We start from the raw sequence: 19,150 nt of genomic DNA on the forward strand, positions 1-19,150 counted from the left end.
TCTATTGTCCTACAAAATTTTCACTTTTTACCAGGGGAAATATTTGACAGATATGACAGTTTCAAAAAAATTTAAATTCATAGATCTATACTGATAAAAAGCAAACTGATTATTTACAATTTTTATTTTTATCACACTCAATCCTCATATTCCCCAATTATTTCTTATCATCGAGTATATATTTTCCTATCATCGCTCAAACTGTTTCTCTTATCTCATAAAGAAGAAAAAAGAAAACAACCCTTGCCATTATTTCCTCGCACACGCACGACACTCGAAAAAAAACTGCCCAGTAATCCCTTCCACCATTCGCACTTTTCTATCGCTCTGTGCAATCAAATTTTGCAATCTAATAAATCGATCAATAAGACTCCCTACCTAGCACGGTTCGTTTCACGATCGCATTATGCACCGCCACTTCCTCCCCTAATTCGAGCCATTCCAGTCGGCGAATGGAACACACCCCTTGACAGAAAGTGTCGGTCGGCCAGGGTGTCAAGTGTCGACACTCGTCACCCCGTTGGCCAGCCATGGATCCCATAACATCCATCGTTAAATCGTTGGAGCGCGAGTCTTTTCGAGGGGGGAGGCGATAATCTCGCGTGCGAAATGCGCCACTTGGACCACCCGTGGTGGTCTTTGGAATTTATGATTTCTCTGTTCTGGCCGCGATATCGGGGCAAAAAGGGACCGGTTAAAATGTATGAATAGATTCATCGTTCCGTGCAAGTTTCTTCCGCTTGTGATTTATGATAGGTGCTTAGCTACGATTTGCTGTGCTGGGATTTCCGTTGACACGTGAGATCATTTCGCGATATACTTTTGATATGCAACGTGTTACACGGGGGTGGAAGAGGGGAGGGTTAGATTAAAGTGCTTCGAAATATTCTACGAGGATTTTTAGAAAATTTGATATGTCCAATTTGATTTCTATTCGAAACGAGCTATTATAATTTGAGAAGATTTTCGAGGCTTTGTTTTTCCAGAATCTGCGCGATAATGTATCAGCAATGAGTAAAATTCGATGTGTGAAAATAATAATGCTTGACCAAGTATTGATCAATTCACGATAAAGTTATAAACAGTTATTCATTTATTCTTTGATCTTTCATCTTTTAATAATTTAAGTCTATTAAATTTTATATTATACAAGCTTAATAATTAAACGATGGACATTTATAAGAAACTTTTATTTTCATATCGAGTCTCGTTTTAAAAAGTTATTTTAAATAAAGACGAATAATAATTTTGATATCGCCAAAATTAATTTGAGAACAAAGAATTTTTCAACATATTATTTTATTGTACAATTTGAAATAAAATCTAAAAGATTAATATTCAAGTATTTTTGTATTCAAAATACTTTAGAATATATGTTGTAGAATAATATTAATAAAAAATTTCGCGTAGCAATTCATCAAAGTAAATTGGCGAGATACTATTGTAAATTAAATGTATAACTGTTTAGACGAGACTAGGTCAACCCTTGGTCCTTCGTATCAATAGCAATTGTACGTCGACGCAGTTAAACGTTAATTTGCATATCTCTTGAGATATTAGTGTATTTCGAACGAGTATCGGTTACACAATAGACTTACATCAAATAGTTTCTGTGCTCAACCCATCAAATTACATGGCAATTTGCTAAAAAATTAAAATTACTCAATGTATGATATGGAATGTACAATTATTTATTAAAAAGAACTAAAAAATTGATGGATTATACAAAAGAAAAAATATGAATTCAATAAATATTAAACTACGAAATAAATAATTATAGGTCGTATTAAATTTTTAATAAATTCACACGAAGAATGTATGTTTCTAACAGAAGATTTAACAGAAAATAAAAAAAAAAAGAAACCAAACATTCAAGGAAACTAACATCAATAATTAATTTGATTAGAAACGACTTTTCTTTAGAAATTAAATCTTCCTAAAGAGGAGAATAGAACAACTTCTCTTTTAACTATTAAAAAAATAATCATACATTTCCATCTTATTTTTCCAACAAATGATGATATCGCTACAATATAATATAATGTAATGCAATGCAGACAAATTTTCCACCCTCCACAAAATCCCCGATAAATAAACTCCCAAATAATCCCACTTTAAACAATACTCCATCTCTTTCTAATTACCATAAAAAGCGGGAGCGTTTACGTAAGGGGAACGATTTTAATTATCCGCAGTTAACATCAGCGGGGGTAGCTAGCTCGCGGGGGTTGATACCGTGTCGCGAAAACAGCTGGCCATTTTCGTCGATTTTTCATCGAGCCCCCTACAGCCACGAATCCCAGGCGAGGGAGGAACCCAACCCGAATTTCTGCGTGAAAAACTTAATTAGCGACCGTCCCATCCCTAAAGGACACCCCTCCCTCCCTCCCCCTCCCCTCTTCACGCCGCACTCGCGTCAGACATCTGCTAACAACGCAACAAAACGACCGTTTATAATCCACGACCGACCCTCCCCTCTGGCGTGGTTCACAGAACGACCTCTCCTCCCCTCGCCCACAACCCTCGTCGACCACCACCCCACGCCGCAATTTCTCCCACCGTGCACGCCACCACTGCGGCATAAATCCCGAGCAGAGAGAATATTACGTTCTACCACGTCCTGGAAAGAACTTTAAACCCTCCCCGCAGGCTAACCTCCCTTCACCCCGCGTTTTCGACCGTTTCATTGGATATTCTCCAGTAAGGATATTCTTTTTTTTTTTTTCTTCCTTTTGGATATATATATATTTTCTTATTTTTTAGGTACGTTTCCTCCCTATTCTATTTTCGAGCGTGGTTCTTTTCTGTTCGATTTTTTGTTTATTTTCGATTCGTCGAGGATCACGTGTTAAATATTTTTCACGTGAAATTTCTGCTTTTATTCTTATCTTTCTGTTTGCTCCTTTGATCGAATCGATAAATGGAAACGAAGGTCTCTTAAATTTGGTCTGTTAATAGTTTTAAATATTTTGTTAGAAATAAATTTTTGGTTATCGTATGATAAAATTCTATTTATTTCATATCTCTATCATTTAATTGATGTTAAATTTATTATTATTATTGTTGTTGTCAATATATAGTCATTATTTTATATAATTTATTGATTTCATCATTCTATAACGTTTTGCTTTGGAAATTTATTGGAGAAGAAATGTTTCTTCAACGAGATTCAAAATTTAATTAAATAAGATCTAATAAATATTTTGTTATTATAAACTGAAATTAAATGATAGTGATATAGTGAATATTTAACTCAAAATTCTAAAAAGTTCAACTATCATTTTTTGAATAATTAAAAGTATTTAATATGAATAATTGCCTCGAATTTAAATACTTTTTTTTGAAAAGATATGAACATAAAATATAATTTCTCATGTGCGTGATTCATTTTAAACGAGTAAATGGTTTCTTATTTATTAACTAATCGATAAAATCTGTTTAAAACCGTACTCAAGGAGAGAAATATCAAAAGAGACCTTTCGTTCTATTTTTAGGAAGTGGACGTTTCATTCATCATTTATTCTACGATATGAAAACGAGTTAGATGAACATTTTTAAATTTCACTTTACAAATTCTTCAAACACTATATCTCTATTCTGCACGAACATTTCTCGAGGGCACGCGAACGATTTTTGCAAATCATCTGAGAGATTTGCAATCTAGAAAGCAATAGAATTGTAGATAATTATTCGCTGCCTTAATTTTTAATCATTTAAACATATCTCTATGTCTCGTAATTTCAATTTGTATTGTGCATTAATAATTTACAATCTCATTCATTTAAAACTTTACATTATGATGTAAAAAAATGTATATTTAAAACTCAACCCAAGCTAATTTTTCTATCATAATTTAGATCTTGTATTATCTTAAAAAATATAATAAAATAAATACTTGAAACTTTCTAAAAATTGCTACAAAACTTATTCAATTAAATTATCAATAATACTTTCTTATTTCAATGAAAAGAAATCTTAAATAAAAAATTTCTTAATTAAATGGAACAGAAAAAGAACCATTGAATTCTAATTCTAAGGGGAATAATTGATTTTCAAAGCTTAGTAATTCAATTTATCTTTTGATAAAAAAAATTGCTTTTCTTAATAGCTGCTTATAATTGAAAAAAAAGAACGTTAGATTAAAATCTACATTGAATAGGATCTGCTTTCTACAGAATTTCTAGCGTAGCTCAAGATTAATCAGAGCAGCAAGATACGATTTATCTTACTCCATTCTCGTTTTCCATAGAAGAAACAAAGATTAGAAAGAACGGAAGAGATTCATCGTTCCGATTAATCTCTCCGTCTGCGTTTACTTTAAATTTCTCGCATTATTTATCGACTCCAATTTCACCCTTAAATCCTTGTTCACGGTGTAGCCCATTGTAATTGCAACATTAAAGCAGTGTTGTAATGTACACCTTGAAGAAATTGGGAAAACCTTGTTAACCTTCGACCGCAATATATAATATAAAATTCTATGTATTCTTTATTTTTCATTTCTGAATAATACATCACCACAATTTCTATCTAGTTTTGTACTATTCTTCCTCGAAATTGTAGTTTGAATTATTGAAAGATAATAGAATTTATATAAACATTCGTGAAAGTAGATAAGAAAATAAAAAAATAGAGGGAATCTGTACAAAATTATGGGTTCAACTCTTTCGACTTGATTTCTTTCCTTTTTAGAATAAATAATATTAAATGCATATAAATTAAATTTGTATCAATCAATGATAATATTTCTATGAAAAATTGGAAATATCGAGACATGTCTCATCAAAGTCGAAAGGGTTAAGTTTCTGGATTGACAATTTTTAATTTATGAAGAAAATAGTGCAATTGAAATTATATCTGTTATGTAAGTGCTCTATGATAAAATATTATCAAAAAGTTGAAATATAAATATTTCTTATTACACTTTTCTAATATTCTTTTTTGGAAAGAATATGAACTATTTACTCAAGTAAATTTCTAAAAATTCGTAAACAAATTTATCAGTAATCTCAATCATTTTAATTTCCATATATCTAACCATTAAGCCTACGTTTAAATTAATCACAAATCTACCGACAAAATTTCAAAACATCTAAAAATTGAGGGATAAAATTAGTATATATACTTGCATCTAATTCTATCATGGCTAACCAAAAAAGATTAATCAACATCTTTGACAAACATTCTAAACTAAATGTGACATGTTCGCGACACGACCGATTGATTAGTTATCATCTCTGTTCTCACGAACAAAGAAATCATTCGATCGTGTCGCGAAAACGATTGTATCTCGTATCGAAGAGATACAATCAAAGATACGATGTTCTTTATAAGAGAATAAAAATAGGAGAGGAGAAAGAGATTAATAGGGGCAGGTGACGATGGTCCAGGTGCACAAGAATAATGCGACATCGGACTATATGCACATCAACCCAGAGCTACGATCTACTGATCAACAACTAACTGATACCTCTACCTAGGCCAGGACCACGTTTATCGTGGACCTTCTAGCTTAGTAATTAGCGTGACTCACTGTAATCCCACGCCCAGTAATCACCAGCACCCGCCGTAGGCAGCACCGTGCTCCATGCTTCTATGTGTAAACAGAAAGAAGGAAAGAAAGAAAGTAAAAAACTGAACCATGCTTTTTATAAACTATTGAACGAAATTATCGATAGGTCCCTTCCACCTGGATCGAGATATATTTTCTTTTGCTAATTTACCAAGGATTGTGACCACTATGAGAGAGAGAGAGAACAGTGAATGATGTTGACATTGTAGAGATATTTGTGCGATAACAGAGCGTTCCTTGAAACGAGGCACGTGTGAAAATTCGTTGAAAATTTGTTTTTAAAATTAAGTTTTGGTTTAGTATAATATTCTTTTAAATTATAATACGTAATAATAAAGTAATAATGAATTTTTATGTTAAGAATATTTTTTTACGCACCTCATTTCAAATAATTATATTCTATGAATGTAACATAATGATTCTTTAAAGTAAAATTATTATATAAAGAATAATATATATATATATTTCTATTTCTATATTTTTAAATGAACAACTATAGTGAAACTTTATAACAAGTTTCTTATCACGTTTTTTTTCTACAAAATATCCTTTTTATACTTTTTTATTCTCTTCTTGCACTTTCATCAAACTGTTATAAAAACGATATCCGATAATATTTAATAATAAAGTTTCAGTTAAAATTAATATTGTTATTAATATTGTCTTATTATATCCTATTATACTATAAAAAAGAATAATTATATTTCATATTATAAAATTTACGTATTAATCTTTTTCGAGACGAATTTTTGTTTTTGAAATGAATAAGATAGCACGAAATATGATAAATTAATGAAAAAAATGAGTAAATAAAGAATAATCTAAATTCTAATAGAATTAAACTAAACTAAACTAAATTTCAATTACTTTTATAGATAGTAGAATTAACAATCTATGTGAAAATTAAGATTAGAACGAGAAAACTCGAAACTCAGATTCTTGTCCAATCAAACTCAATCATATCGTATCTCCAAATTATTATTCTTCCACACTTTCACATCCTTAAACCCATCACTACCCCGTATCATAGAAAAAAGAAGACAATAAAAGATTGCACATCAAACACTCACCTTCCACGAACATTGCATCCTCAATGCAATTTCTTCCATGTTCCTTCGAATCGCGGATAAATCGTGAATCGACTCGTTCACCGCGTAAAACATAACCAACTACGGTTCCACGCACAATCGAAAATATATTTTCCGCCTCTTCTTCGCAGTTATCTCGTCCTTGCGCCTCGTAAACGCCATAGTCCTCTCCGCACGAACGAATACACGCGACTGATCTCTCCTTCTCACGAAAATGTTTTCCCCTTCGATAGCCCGGAGCAATATATTAATAACATTTAGAGGAATCGTCGTGTTTACAAATTCGACTATCGAATTCGACTAATAGAAACGTCTGAAGTTTCTACGAATTTTAAGTAATTGATAAATCAAGGTGACGCATATTTCCTATTCTATAGCTCGGGTCGTTGGTAATGTAATTAAATTATATGTGTATCTCATTAGTAATATGAATAAATTACAGTATGTGGTATAGTAATGTGATGTGTATATTATAGATATATTATGTGTATATTGTATACAGTATACAGTGTACGGTATACTATGTGTATTGTACGATGTAATATAATACAATTAATGACAAAAGTTAAATGAATGAATTAATCGTTTTTCCTTGTATTATTTATACTTATATAAATGCTTTCTTTTATATCATATTTAAGAAGAACCGAGAACTAATTAAAAATAAGATTACTTTTCAAATTTGCATAAAAGATTGAAATAAATTTAAATAAATAATCACTGCCAGTTTAAAATAAACCACGTTAATCAAACGTAGCTTCCTTGGTTTATGATTCATTTTGTATTTCGATTATGTCAAAGCGTGCAATCACAGGAAACGGTAGCAGATCGATGTTTAAACAATGGCATGCTATCACCGTTAAGTAAAATCCGGCAATGAAACGTGACTATTTTACCTGAATTAATCGAATGTTTACGGCCACGAATTACAAGCAGATCATGATCGGATTGGCGAACCATGACTAAACACTGCTATTAACTAAGTGATCTATTCAACTTGGGTATGGCTTATCCTATAATGGATCGAAAGAATTTTATCATTAGATTAGTAGTTTAATTAATGAAATATTCTTCCTTTTCGAATTCTATTGAAACACGTGTTGTTGAAATATTTTGGAAGAATTGAAAGGATGATTGTTCAAACCGAATAAAATATAATATCTATAACAATTAACTTCATGCAAAATTAATTATTTTTTCCTTAAATTTGTATCAGATCGATTAAATATATAATAAGTATTTAATTAAACAATTTAACAAAATTTTCAGAGATCAAGAGATCATCTTTAACGTTTGTCAATCAAAATTTTGTGAAAGCACATCTTATTGCATTATAATTTATTATTTTAATATATTAAGAGGGAAATTAGTGAGTACTATTGCTCGAGTATTCGCATTACACAACTTTTAAAGATGCGTATATTAGAAAATACAGGCGTTTCACATAGCTATTAATAGAAATAGGTCAATAGGAAATAGCCTGGAGTGGATCTGGTTTGTACGTACAACTGTATTTGATTATAATAGCAGAGTCGATAATTGCATTTCTCATTAATACGTGTCTAATGATTTATGTACGTCAGCCTGTACCACTGTGTCTACTATTTGTGTTATACTTGTCAGTTTATTACTTCCTGCTGGACACTAGTATATTCGTATCACATAATCTTACAATACATTGACTGTAGTCCATAAACCCATCTGACGTTCACAATGATTAATACGTTTATTCTTTGATCTTAATTAAAAATCTGTCCAAAAATATGAATCTTTTATTAAAATTAAATAATAAAAGATAAATATTAACTTGAGATTCTTCCAATATTGATGCAAAAATTTCTTGATAACATATTTAAAATCTAAATGAAAAATTTATTGAGCTATGAACCTTTTAAAAATTGTAATAATTTAATTAGAATCATATAATGACAATAACTAAATCACAGATGAGGATATTTAATTTTATCCAATATAGAAGATCAACTACTCAAATTTGTACAACGCTCTTCTTTAATTGACTTCTATTGTGCAATCTTGCATTTATTTGTACAATGTTATTAAATTATAATATGAGATTATATATCACTGTCGAGTTAAATTGTAACCTTCATCGAGATTCTATTAAATTGAAACGAAGGACAATTACAATTCATAATTCTGAGAATTAAAAAATTCAGAAAGACCATCATTCTAGCAATCTAAACCATAATGCTCGACGAGGACAACTTCACCAGTTTACATACCTCCATTCCTCCACCTATATATCCAAAAAGGAGGATTGTCAAAGGTAAATTCATTTAAAAGGCTCGGAGGAAACTTGTAGAATAGATGGAAGGCGGCCTGGTATTTGTACGTAGCGTTCGTGAACGCAGAAGTGGGCCAACAATCAACGGTCTTAAGGAGGAAATACCACCTCGGCAATTTAGCGAGGCCGGTGTTCGCGTTTCTCATTTGCCAGCATCCACTAATTCGTCTATCTCATTTAACTATTTCATTACGCTGACAAATGTTTTGTTAATTCGCCGTATAACGCGTAATTCATCCTCGTCCCTGATTAAAATAATAAACCGATAATTAATTCCATTCGATATTCGTGGAAAAACAATAATTTTTTAACGCTTTCTAAATTAAAGGGAAAAGTAGATTTTATTTTATGCTCTCAAGTTTTCGAGTTTTATTATTCAATCATAATTTCGCACGAATTATTCCGTATGCTTTATCTTTTTTTTTTATTAACGCATTATTTTATTTATTAACGATTTTTTTATTAATGCAAGAGGAGTGTTTGGTTTAAAGGATGAAGAAGAGACGTTAATCAAAAACAGAGATCAATCGATTAAGATCATGATCATCGAGTAAGATAATCAGGATTGGATCGTTGGACGAATGTGGAAACGTGTGGGTGTATGTAGGTCGGTAATCAACAGTCTTGAGGAAAGGTTAAGCCACCCCATTGGTAACAAAATAGATGCTGGCACTCCCCTTATACGCCGTTTATCGTCGATATCACGCTTCCACTCCACTTCGCGAGACAATCGATCAACATTGAGATTCCATCGGCTGATACCCACGTACAATTGCAAAATGGCGAGGGGGAAATTCTGAAAATGGAACTCGAAACTTGATTTTCGAACGGAAGTCGAGAAGGAAATTGAATTTTTAATGAGAATTTTTCAACAATCTAACAAAATTGAAGCTATTGGAATTAAAATTTTTAATCGATTGACTCTTTGATCTATTTCTAACATTTTTATTTTCCAGTTTAAATTTTGTATATGAATGATAAATTACTTTTTCTTGTTTTAAACTTGAAAAATATTTGAATTCAAAATGTAATTGTAAAATTGAAATGATAAAATTGATATTCTTTCGTGTTCAAGTAAATTTACATTGACGTTATAGGATTATAATTGAAGGAAAATTATTATTCCAAGTAAAATAATTCAAGGTATTCTTTCCAGACATGTAAAAGAAGTTAAAAAAATGAAAAGAGAGCCGTTGAATGATTAAAAATGGAGAAGATGTTAAAAGGGAAAAGTTGAAAATGTGTAAAGTTGTGTAAAAAAAAGATAACGTAGGTAGGAAAAGAGATGCTTATTTAACTAGATAAACGAGATTTTCATATTCCTCCCTGAGGACATTAATGTCGTAAAAGACATTAGTAAAAGTGCGAATATTGTAACTGCTGCTAAGAGGATAGCATTAAGAACATTATACAAATCTTCTTATTTCCAGGATCACGTAATTTTTAATAAATTACACGAGGAATAAAAACGCTTTTCAAAATTTATTCAATAAACCTACATATTTTTTTAATGCAAATTGCATCGACACCTTTTGAATCATCCTACGTTTTGATAATTTCATTCTTTTGATTAAGAAACGAATTTCATAATAATAATAAGATATCCAACGACATTTCTTAAAATTCAACGTTATAATGCGCCACGTTTTACGATCTTCCTCCAGACAAGCATTAAGATCATAAAAATCTATGAAAGTCTCAAACTAGCCGTGCCATATTCTACGTACAAGGTGTTATAAAAACTGGTGACAATATTGAAGAATGGATAATCGATAAGCGAAGACAAATGGAGTACGACGACGAGGAATAACGAAAACAGAGCGATCCCTTATCTATGTACATTCTACGTATAAGTGTATATTTTCTATTTGATAATTTATGTTTCATTACTCTCGTCAATTCTTCAAAGCAAAATAATAAACACAATCTACGAAAATTATTTGATCGAAACTTTGTCGAATAATAATTCCAATTGATAATTCTCGTCACAAGATGATGAGACTATATAACTATAATCTCGTCACGTTAAAATTAAATCAACAAGAATAAATTCCGAAATCTGGGGAAATTTTTTTTCAACGTTACCTTTAACGTTCAGGTTTTTACTTAGATACGATTGCCTGTTCCAACAGGATGGGGAGGGCGGTCGTTACGCGCGATATAACGTAATTTCCACGATTTAATGACCGTGTTGAAGCTCCGCCGTCAGATCTTTCGCGGAAGGGAAAAGAAACGGACGATGAAATAGCGATGGAGAGCCGGTGGCGCGGTGGGAAACGAGGGAAGAAAAACGAACTGGAGGATTTATTAGGGTCAGAATAATCAGCCCGCCGGGATCTCTTGCAAATAAGCGCAGAGAAAGCGACGATTTCCCCGCTGTACAAAAGCTTGAAAGGGATTGAAGAGCGTGGAAAAATGCGTGGAAATTTTCAAAATTGAAAAATTTCGTCGCTAATCCGTTTAAGAAGAGAGTGGCTCGAAAAAAAAAAAATTGTTCGAACAAAGATAAAAATTGGAACTGGTGTTAAATTTAAATTGTGAAGATACTTAACGGAATATTCAAATTTCCAATGGAACCATTTATTGCACAAGTGTATCGTGACCTATTTTCCATACGTACAAAGTGTTCCAAAAAAACTATTTTCAGTTGATTGGAAATTCCTGAGATAAGCCTCACAAGCTTAAGAAGAAACTCGTACAGTATTTCGATTTTCTTCTATCGATATTATTATTTATCTTTTATTGCAAATGCTTCTGTACAATTTGATTGCAAACAATGGAAGTGAAAGAATTGTTTTCTTAATACAATTTAATTAATAAAAGTTTAAAAAGTAGAATTTATTTTGTGTAATAATTAGTCGATGTAAGCAACTTCAATATACATTGAGATTATTATTTAACATTAAATAATAGATCAGATGTACATAATTTTCCAATAAATAAAAACGATACAATTCATTTAAATAAAATTGCCATATTTATTCCCAATCTCTCAATTCCCTGATACACAGTGCATCTTCAATTAGATTACAACGAACACTCTCTCTCTTTCTCTCTCTTTCTCTCTCTCTCTCTCTCTATATATATATATATCGAATTAATTATAGAATAACACCAATCGTTCTCAACACGTATCACACCCCCTCGCCCATTATAAACCGATCAAACAGACGTACAACTACACAGTGTACAACTCCTCTCTAATCCCAACGTTGTACATTTTATACGTTTTATCGAATTTTCGAGCCCAGGCTGAAAACCCCTCCCTCCTCCCATTTGGCTTTCGAAAAAGCCAAGTGAAAATGAAAAAAAAAAAAGAAAGAAAAAAAAAGGAGGGAAAAATCAATTCGACCAAAGCCATCTCTCTCTTCCCATCCTCATCGATATCTTCCTATCCGCGTGTAATTTCATTCACGCCTCACCACGCTTCGAGACACTCGCAACCGAGGCAAGCGTGAATTAAGAATGATTTACACTGGGAGCGTGCATTACATCCCGGTAATCGCGCTATAAATTCGCGGCACGAGCGGCCGCGTATTTTATGCAACAATGAGCTCCGGAGCCGAGATGGGATTAATTTAAAGCATTGATACAGCCGTGAATAACAAGGAAGGCGATAAAAGGAGGCAAGTAAAAGGTGGCGTGGCGTCGATCGTGAAGATCGAACGTTTCGAAAGAGAAATTTTTTCATTAACGACCGAACTTTATGATAAGGGTTTTGAAAAAGGGAATTTCTCTTCGTTTATTTATTTATTTTCTTCAGGATTTGTGTCTGGACGATGCTTTTGTTTTCAATTTCTTTTTTTTTTTTTTAATTTAGGTATCGAGAATTGTGATTTTTTTTTTTATTATTTATGGGGTTTGTTTTTTGGGAGGAAGATTTTTCGAGCAGGATTTATTCTAATTTAATTATTACTCTTTTATTTGTTGGTTTAGTTTGAATAATAATACAATGTTTTTAGTAAAATTTAATGAATCTGAATGATATCTATTAATAATTTTTATTTTAATGTATGATAATTTATCTGGAATGTTTTTCTTTAAATTCAATTAATATGATTAACTCTAATGGATTTATATTCGAAGAATTGGGAATGTAATAAAAAATAATAAGATATTATTAATATGTATATGTAAAATACATCAATAATTAATGAAATTTGCAATTAAATTCAATTCTTTAAATTTTACTAAAAATATTTTCGAAAATTTGATAATTGATCACACAGATCAATTTGTACACATATATTCCAATAAAACCCTTATTTTCTTGAAATCACATTGAAATACCAACGTAAGAGCATGATAATCAAAAATCGTTCTCTTTGACTCTTAACCTTACTTCAAGAAGAATTTTCGTGAATTTCCTCTTTTCTCGAATTTCTGAAACGTGATTGATTCTTATGACACAAAGGATTCGGCAATAAAATTCTATTTCTCTTTTATTTCATCTTCGTTCTTTCCACTTTTTATTATTGTACACAGATTTGAAGAAAACGCGTCTTTGAATCTCGATGAAATATTTTGCCCTTCGAGAAAGAGAATTTTTTTTACCTTATTCAAGAGAAATGCTTCTCGCCTATTTTATTAAAAGATATCCCGTTTTATTTAAATTTTTCGGAGAAAGAAATTTATTAATCACCGTGGAAGATACGATTGGTGAATAATCGATGAATCAATACATTCTTTGTGACTCGAGTATTGTTTAAATTAAATGGTCCTTTGCAATGTTATCTCGTGCCGTCGTGAGTTGAAAGAAATACTTGTTGGAAAGTTAAGAGCACGTTTAAATGCATGAGCTTTCGAACGAGATTTGGAACGAGGTTTTTACTATCAAAATGGTTGAAACACACGCGATCCCAAAGTTTGGAACGAATACACGATTGTTTAACAATTTCCCGCGAAGATAATGGATGAAGAAGATCGAAAGTTGTAATATTGAAGGGAGAAAAGTTTCTTTTTTAAAATGATTCGATACGTGTAATTATATGTAATTTTTTCATTTCGTTAATATGAAAATTAAGAGAATCTTCTAGAAATAATTGAATATATTCAATCGTAATAAATAAATTAATATTAACAAAACAAGATGATATATGCTTACTTTCTAAATTCAAAATAGAAATAAAACATAAAATATTAAAAATAAAATAAAAATTGTTCCGCAATATTTCCTCTTGCTTAATACAAATGTGTAGTATATTTTTATGAATTCAAAATAAAAACATCTAACAGAAGAATTTTATTGGAAAATAAAATCCTAATTCAATTCTTCTAAAATAATATAAATAAAAGAGATTTGAAAAAGAGAAATATTTAATTTAAGAAATTTTCCAAAATGACAATTCTCGTCATCGAATTAATTTATATTCCAAATAAATCTTTATACATACGAATCTAACAATGAAACGCCACTATTGTTTAAAATATATTTTAATCAACACGATATATTTTCCCATCCCTTAACAAATCATCTTTCCTCAACCTTTTCAGTTCAGATCGATCGCATCAGAAAAATTCGACAATCCACCAAATGTGACTAATTTATTCATACGATCCAGATTCAACCTCGAGCGAGTTGGAACTTGGAATCCAACTCTTCATATCCCCCCTCCCCTCCTTCATAATACAAACTACACCGCTAATTTCGCAAATCCCTCCCTCCAACGTGGGAAAAAATCCTCCCTCCTGGGAGTAAAAATTCGAGGCTTATTCAAATGTATTATAATGAGAGGAGGGGAGGCGCGTCGGTTTGAATTCATTGGCGGCCACCCTTTTTCGGGATGGAAACAAACGTCCAACAAAGTGGCGGCCGTTCGATCCTGAAAACGTCTGACAGCATTAGCGCTGGCCGGCGTAAGTGCACCCTGAGCCACGGAGTTTTACTTCGCATAGTAAATCGCAATTAAAGTAAATCCCCTCTTCTCTTCTCCCCTGAGAAACATGAAATTTCGCTCACGACGATTTTAAATTTGCCCGAACGTGATCCCGCATTCCTCGTGGGAGGATTTTTCGTGGGAGAAGAGGGGGAGGGAAAGTGCGTGCTTACCTCGAGCGATTCAAACGGTCCAAGTGTCCAGGAGGTGGAGATTTCAAGATCGTTCCATCCAAAGATTTTTCGATAATTGGTGGATATATTAGGACAATTGATAATTTTGTGCGAAAGATGATGATTGAATTATGAAAAGATCCTTTTGTATGGAATTACTGATTCTTCAAAAGTAGATTAATATTTTCTTGTAATAAAATCCAGACCAATACATTTAAAATTATTTTACAATTCTGTTTTAAGAAATGAAGTTGAAATTTATCTTTATCTCTATTATTGGTTCCCTTTGAACTTTTGTTAAAATATTAAAAATCGTATTAACTTTAAATTTCTTCTTATTATTTCTTTATCAATTTATTACATATACGTAATAATTTCTTTAAAATTTTTCTAGATCTAAAATCCCCTCGAAAAACACTTTTATATTCTTCAGACATCAAACTCTTTATCTTCCCTTGATACGCTTCCTAAAATTTTACTCTGAATTTTATCGTTGCGCGATAGAACGGTTGTGATATTTTATCGCTCTACAATGAACGAAACACCCTATGCCCTCACCTAGTTAATAGCGTGCACGGGAAAAGTCAAAGTTCACTCGGGATATCGCGCAGAACAAAATTATTCCGGACGTGGTTAAACGATTAAAGGTGAAACGAAACCCATTTTGTCAAATGTTTCACGATACTCGATTTTGCGCACGATGTTTACAATTTAAATTTCTAATTAATGTGATTCGAGCAAACAATCATCAAAATGCTAATAAAATAAACGGTGAAATTTATAATAAAGTGAGTTATAAATTTATGATATAAATAATTCATACTATTCCATTTTCAAATAATTATTTTGATTTGAAGAGATAGTTCTATATTACACAATAAGAAATTAAGAAGAATTGTAGAGGAAGGATGTGATTGTTATTGAAATATGATTGAAACGAGATTTAATTGAGTGGTTAATTAAGATTTAATTAATCACTTTGTGTATAAACTTATACACGTATATAATATCATATTGAAAATGAATATTAATTGATTTCTCTATTATTACATCATATTTTACATTATTTGTACGATAGAATTTCAATGCCTCTGTAATTACTAATCAAAATTTACTAATTAAATGAATTTTATCTAATTAATTATATGCATTGAAACATTTAATATAGTCTGATTTTTCTTTTCAATCGTTCAATAATTTGATAATACTATGATCTATGATATATTATAAATTTTAAAATAGAGAAAGAAAAATTTCAATTGTAAACATATCTATTCATTCACAAAAAAAAAAAAAAGAAAGATCGTCTTATGTATGAAACTGTTCTTTTTCACAAAACGCTATTAAATAACATAATTGAATTTGATTAATATAATATAGAACCGTTATAATTAAACTAGTAGTGTAACGTAGCTCAAGCTACATGGCGACAAGTCAGGTAAGTAGAATAAACCAGTCACGGTTAAGCAAGTAAAATAGTATGGTCATTCTCAGACAAGTGTAATCAAACAATTGAGGTCAAACGAGTAGAACGAGTTACGTAATTGTCAGCCTGGTAATGTAGAACTGTTACAGTTGTTCAGCCTATCATTATACACATTGATCTCCACATCGATCGTATAAATCTACCAAATGAATAATTTATCGTAATAAACAAAGAGAATAAATTATGAAATTCGAAAAAGTAGAATATACATTCTAATCTCCTTAATTGTCAAATTGACAAAAATTCACGGATTTTCACGAAATTCCACTAATAGCAATGAACTTTTCATTCTACGATTATTATAATTATTCTGTAGCTATCGCGCAAAGGTTAGAGAGTAAAGATTAAGGATCGAAACCGAGGGCAAATACAGAGGGAAACATCCATCCGTTTCCGGAAACGGCAACAACAACAACAACGACGACGATAAACGTAAACAACAAAGCTATCCCTATAGGATGTAAAATAACCTACCTTTCTCACAATAGGCACCCTCATAATCGCCTGACCGACACTCGCAGATGGGTCCACTGTCGGTGGATATGCAGATTCCTCCGTGTTGACAGGGATCACGCGTTTCACAGGCGTCCGTCGTATTGGCTGTCATCATGTTGCGTAAACTCTGCGACAAACAATGGAAAGTAACGTTTACGTATCTGTGGACATCAAAGAGAACACAGGGAACAGATATCAAGAGTCTCTCTTTTCTGTCAATATGTATATAAGTATGAAAAAATAGAGGATCATTTTTTTCAAGGAGAATTGTATATTCTTGATTTTCATTTTTTAAACAATTTGAACAATATTTCAATCCCAGAGAAATATATTTCCTACGATAGATATATTTCCTACATCTTTCCTACAAAGTAATTCAATTATCCAATTAATTTTCGATCAAATTCTTGATTTGTATATATTCTTGATTTTCCCTTATTTCGTTTCAACAATTTGAACAATGTTTCAATCCCAAAGAAATATATTGAAATATATATATGTGAGGAAGGTATATTGTTTTTTATTTTAGTTAGTTATATAAATTTTCAATAATCTTTATACTGGATAATAAATTATCTTTCCTACAAAGTAATTCAATTATCCAATTAATTTTCTTGATTTGAATTGTATATTCTTGATTTTCCCTTCTTTCAACAATTTGAATAATGTTTCAATCCCAGAGAAATATATTAAAATATATATATGAAGAAGGTATATTGTTTTTTATTTTTATATAAATTTTCAATAATCTTTATACTGGATAATAAATTATCTTTCCTACAAAGTAATTCAATTATCCAATTAATTTTCTTGATTTGAATTGTATATTCTTGATTTCCTCTTAATTTGAACAATGTTTCAATCCCAGAGAAATATATTACAATATATATGTGAGGAAGGTATATTGTTTTTTATTTTAAGTTATATAAATTTTCAATAATCTTTATACTGGATAATAAATTATCTTTTCTACAAAGTAATTCAATTATTCAATTAATTTGCTATATAATATAATGTTTTTATTGTTACTTATAACAAATATGTATAAATATCAATCTAAACAGAGACGAGTTAAAATATCAACGTAAGTAAATTTTTAATAATATTTTCAATTATCGATTTCTCTATTCTTTTCAATTTCCTTAAGATCGTTCAAAGCAAAATCCTTCAAATACTTTTCTCGATAAAATTTATATCAAAATCTTACAGTCTATAAATTCTAGAGATTTCCTACTTTTATATATATATATATATATATATATATATATATATAGAAGTTCGATATTGTATCTTTGTTCAGAAAATCGTCTTTTACTAAGTCACCGTGTATCAAATTGTCGCAATAATACGAGAACGGTGTCCCGCTTCGATCGGAATCGATACGGTTTCGAGAAAATCCTTTTCCATCTTTCGTCATCCGAAAATGGCCACGTGCCAGCAACGAAGCGATCGACAAGATTCACGGGAACTAGTAATGGACTAGACCAACGCGGTTGACCCCATAACCTAATACGTGTTCCCGAAAGTTCGCCTTCCGGTACTTTGGGAACCACTTCAGAAAGAAATTGTGAGTATCTAGCTACACTCTATCTCGTGATATATATATAAATAACGTGTTCAAAGATATTTATTTAAAGACTCGTTTCAGAGAATAGAATTTTCGAATATTTAATGAACAGAATTTATATTAATGTTTTCTGCTTGTTACAAATTTGTTTAAAAATTTATAATATTCACATTTTACATGTGAATTTTTATTAATTGGACAAAATATCATAATTGATAGAAGAATTAAGAGGATTCTTCAATGGATTGACATTGAAAAGGATCAAAACTAGTCAGATCTTTAAAATGTCGAGATTTTATTATGGTACTTTTAAATTCTTTCGCCTCTTTTTATAGCCAGAAAATTGTAGGTGTTTCCAACAATTTGAGAATGATACACTCTTATTACCTTATTGTATCATCGTTTCGTACGAACACAAAGTTATTAAGGGAGGAAAGGAACGAAACGTGTAAACGGAAAGGGAAATTGGTATAAAGTGGAAGATGCGAACATCGTAATACTGACCATAGTAACATCCCGACTAATTAAAGTGCTTTATTCCGTTGGAATTTGCAGAAACGCGCTTAAGAAAGCTCGAGAAACGAGGAA

The 19,150-nt window shown here is 31.1% G+C and overlaps 1 protein-coding gene across 1 annotated transcript in view; it reads right to left on the bottom strand.

The window, feature by feature from the left end:
* Nrx-1 (neurexin 1) overlaps positions 1-19,150 on the bottom strand; it is a gene marked incomplete at its 3' end in the record, with an annotated part of 337,998 nt that overhangs the window by 189,361 nt on the left and 129,487 nt on the right. Inside the window, 2 exon segments of the mRNA NM_001145740.1 lie at positions 5,534-5,593; positions 16,975-17,122. Of these exon segments, the coding sequence (NP_001139212.1) occupies positions 5,534-5,593; positions 16,975-17,122 (208 nt within the window).

The sequence above is a fragment of the Apis mellifera genome, linkage group LG5 (assembly GCF_003254395.2).
Source record: "Apis mellifera strain DH4 linkage group LG5, Amel_HAv3.1, whole genome shotgun sequence".
Classification (NCBI taxonomy): Eukaryota; Metazoa; Arthropoda; class Insecta; order Hymenoptera; family Apidae; genus Apis; species Apis mellifera.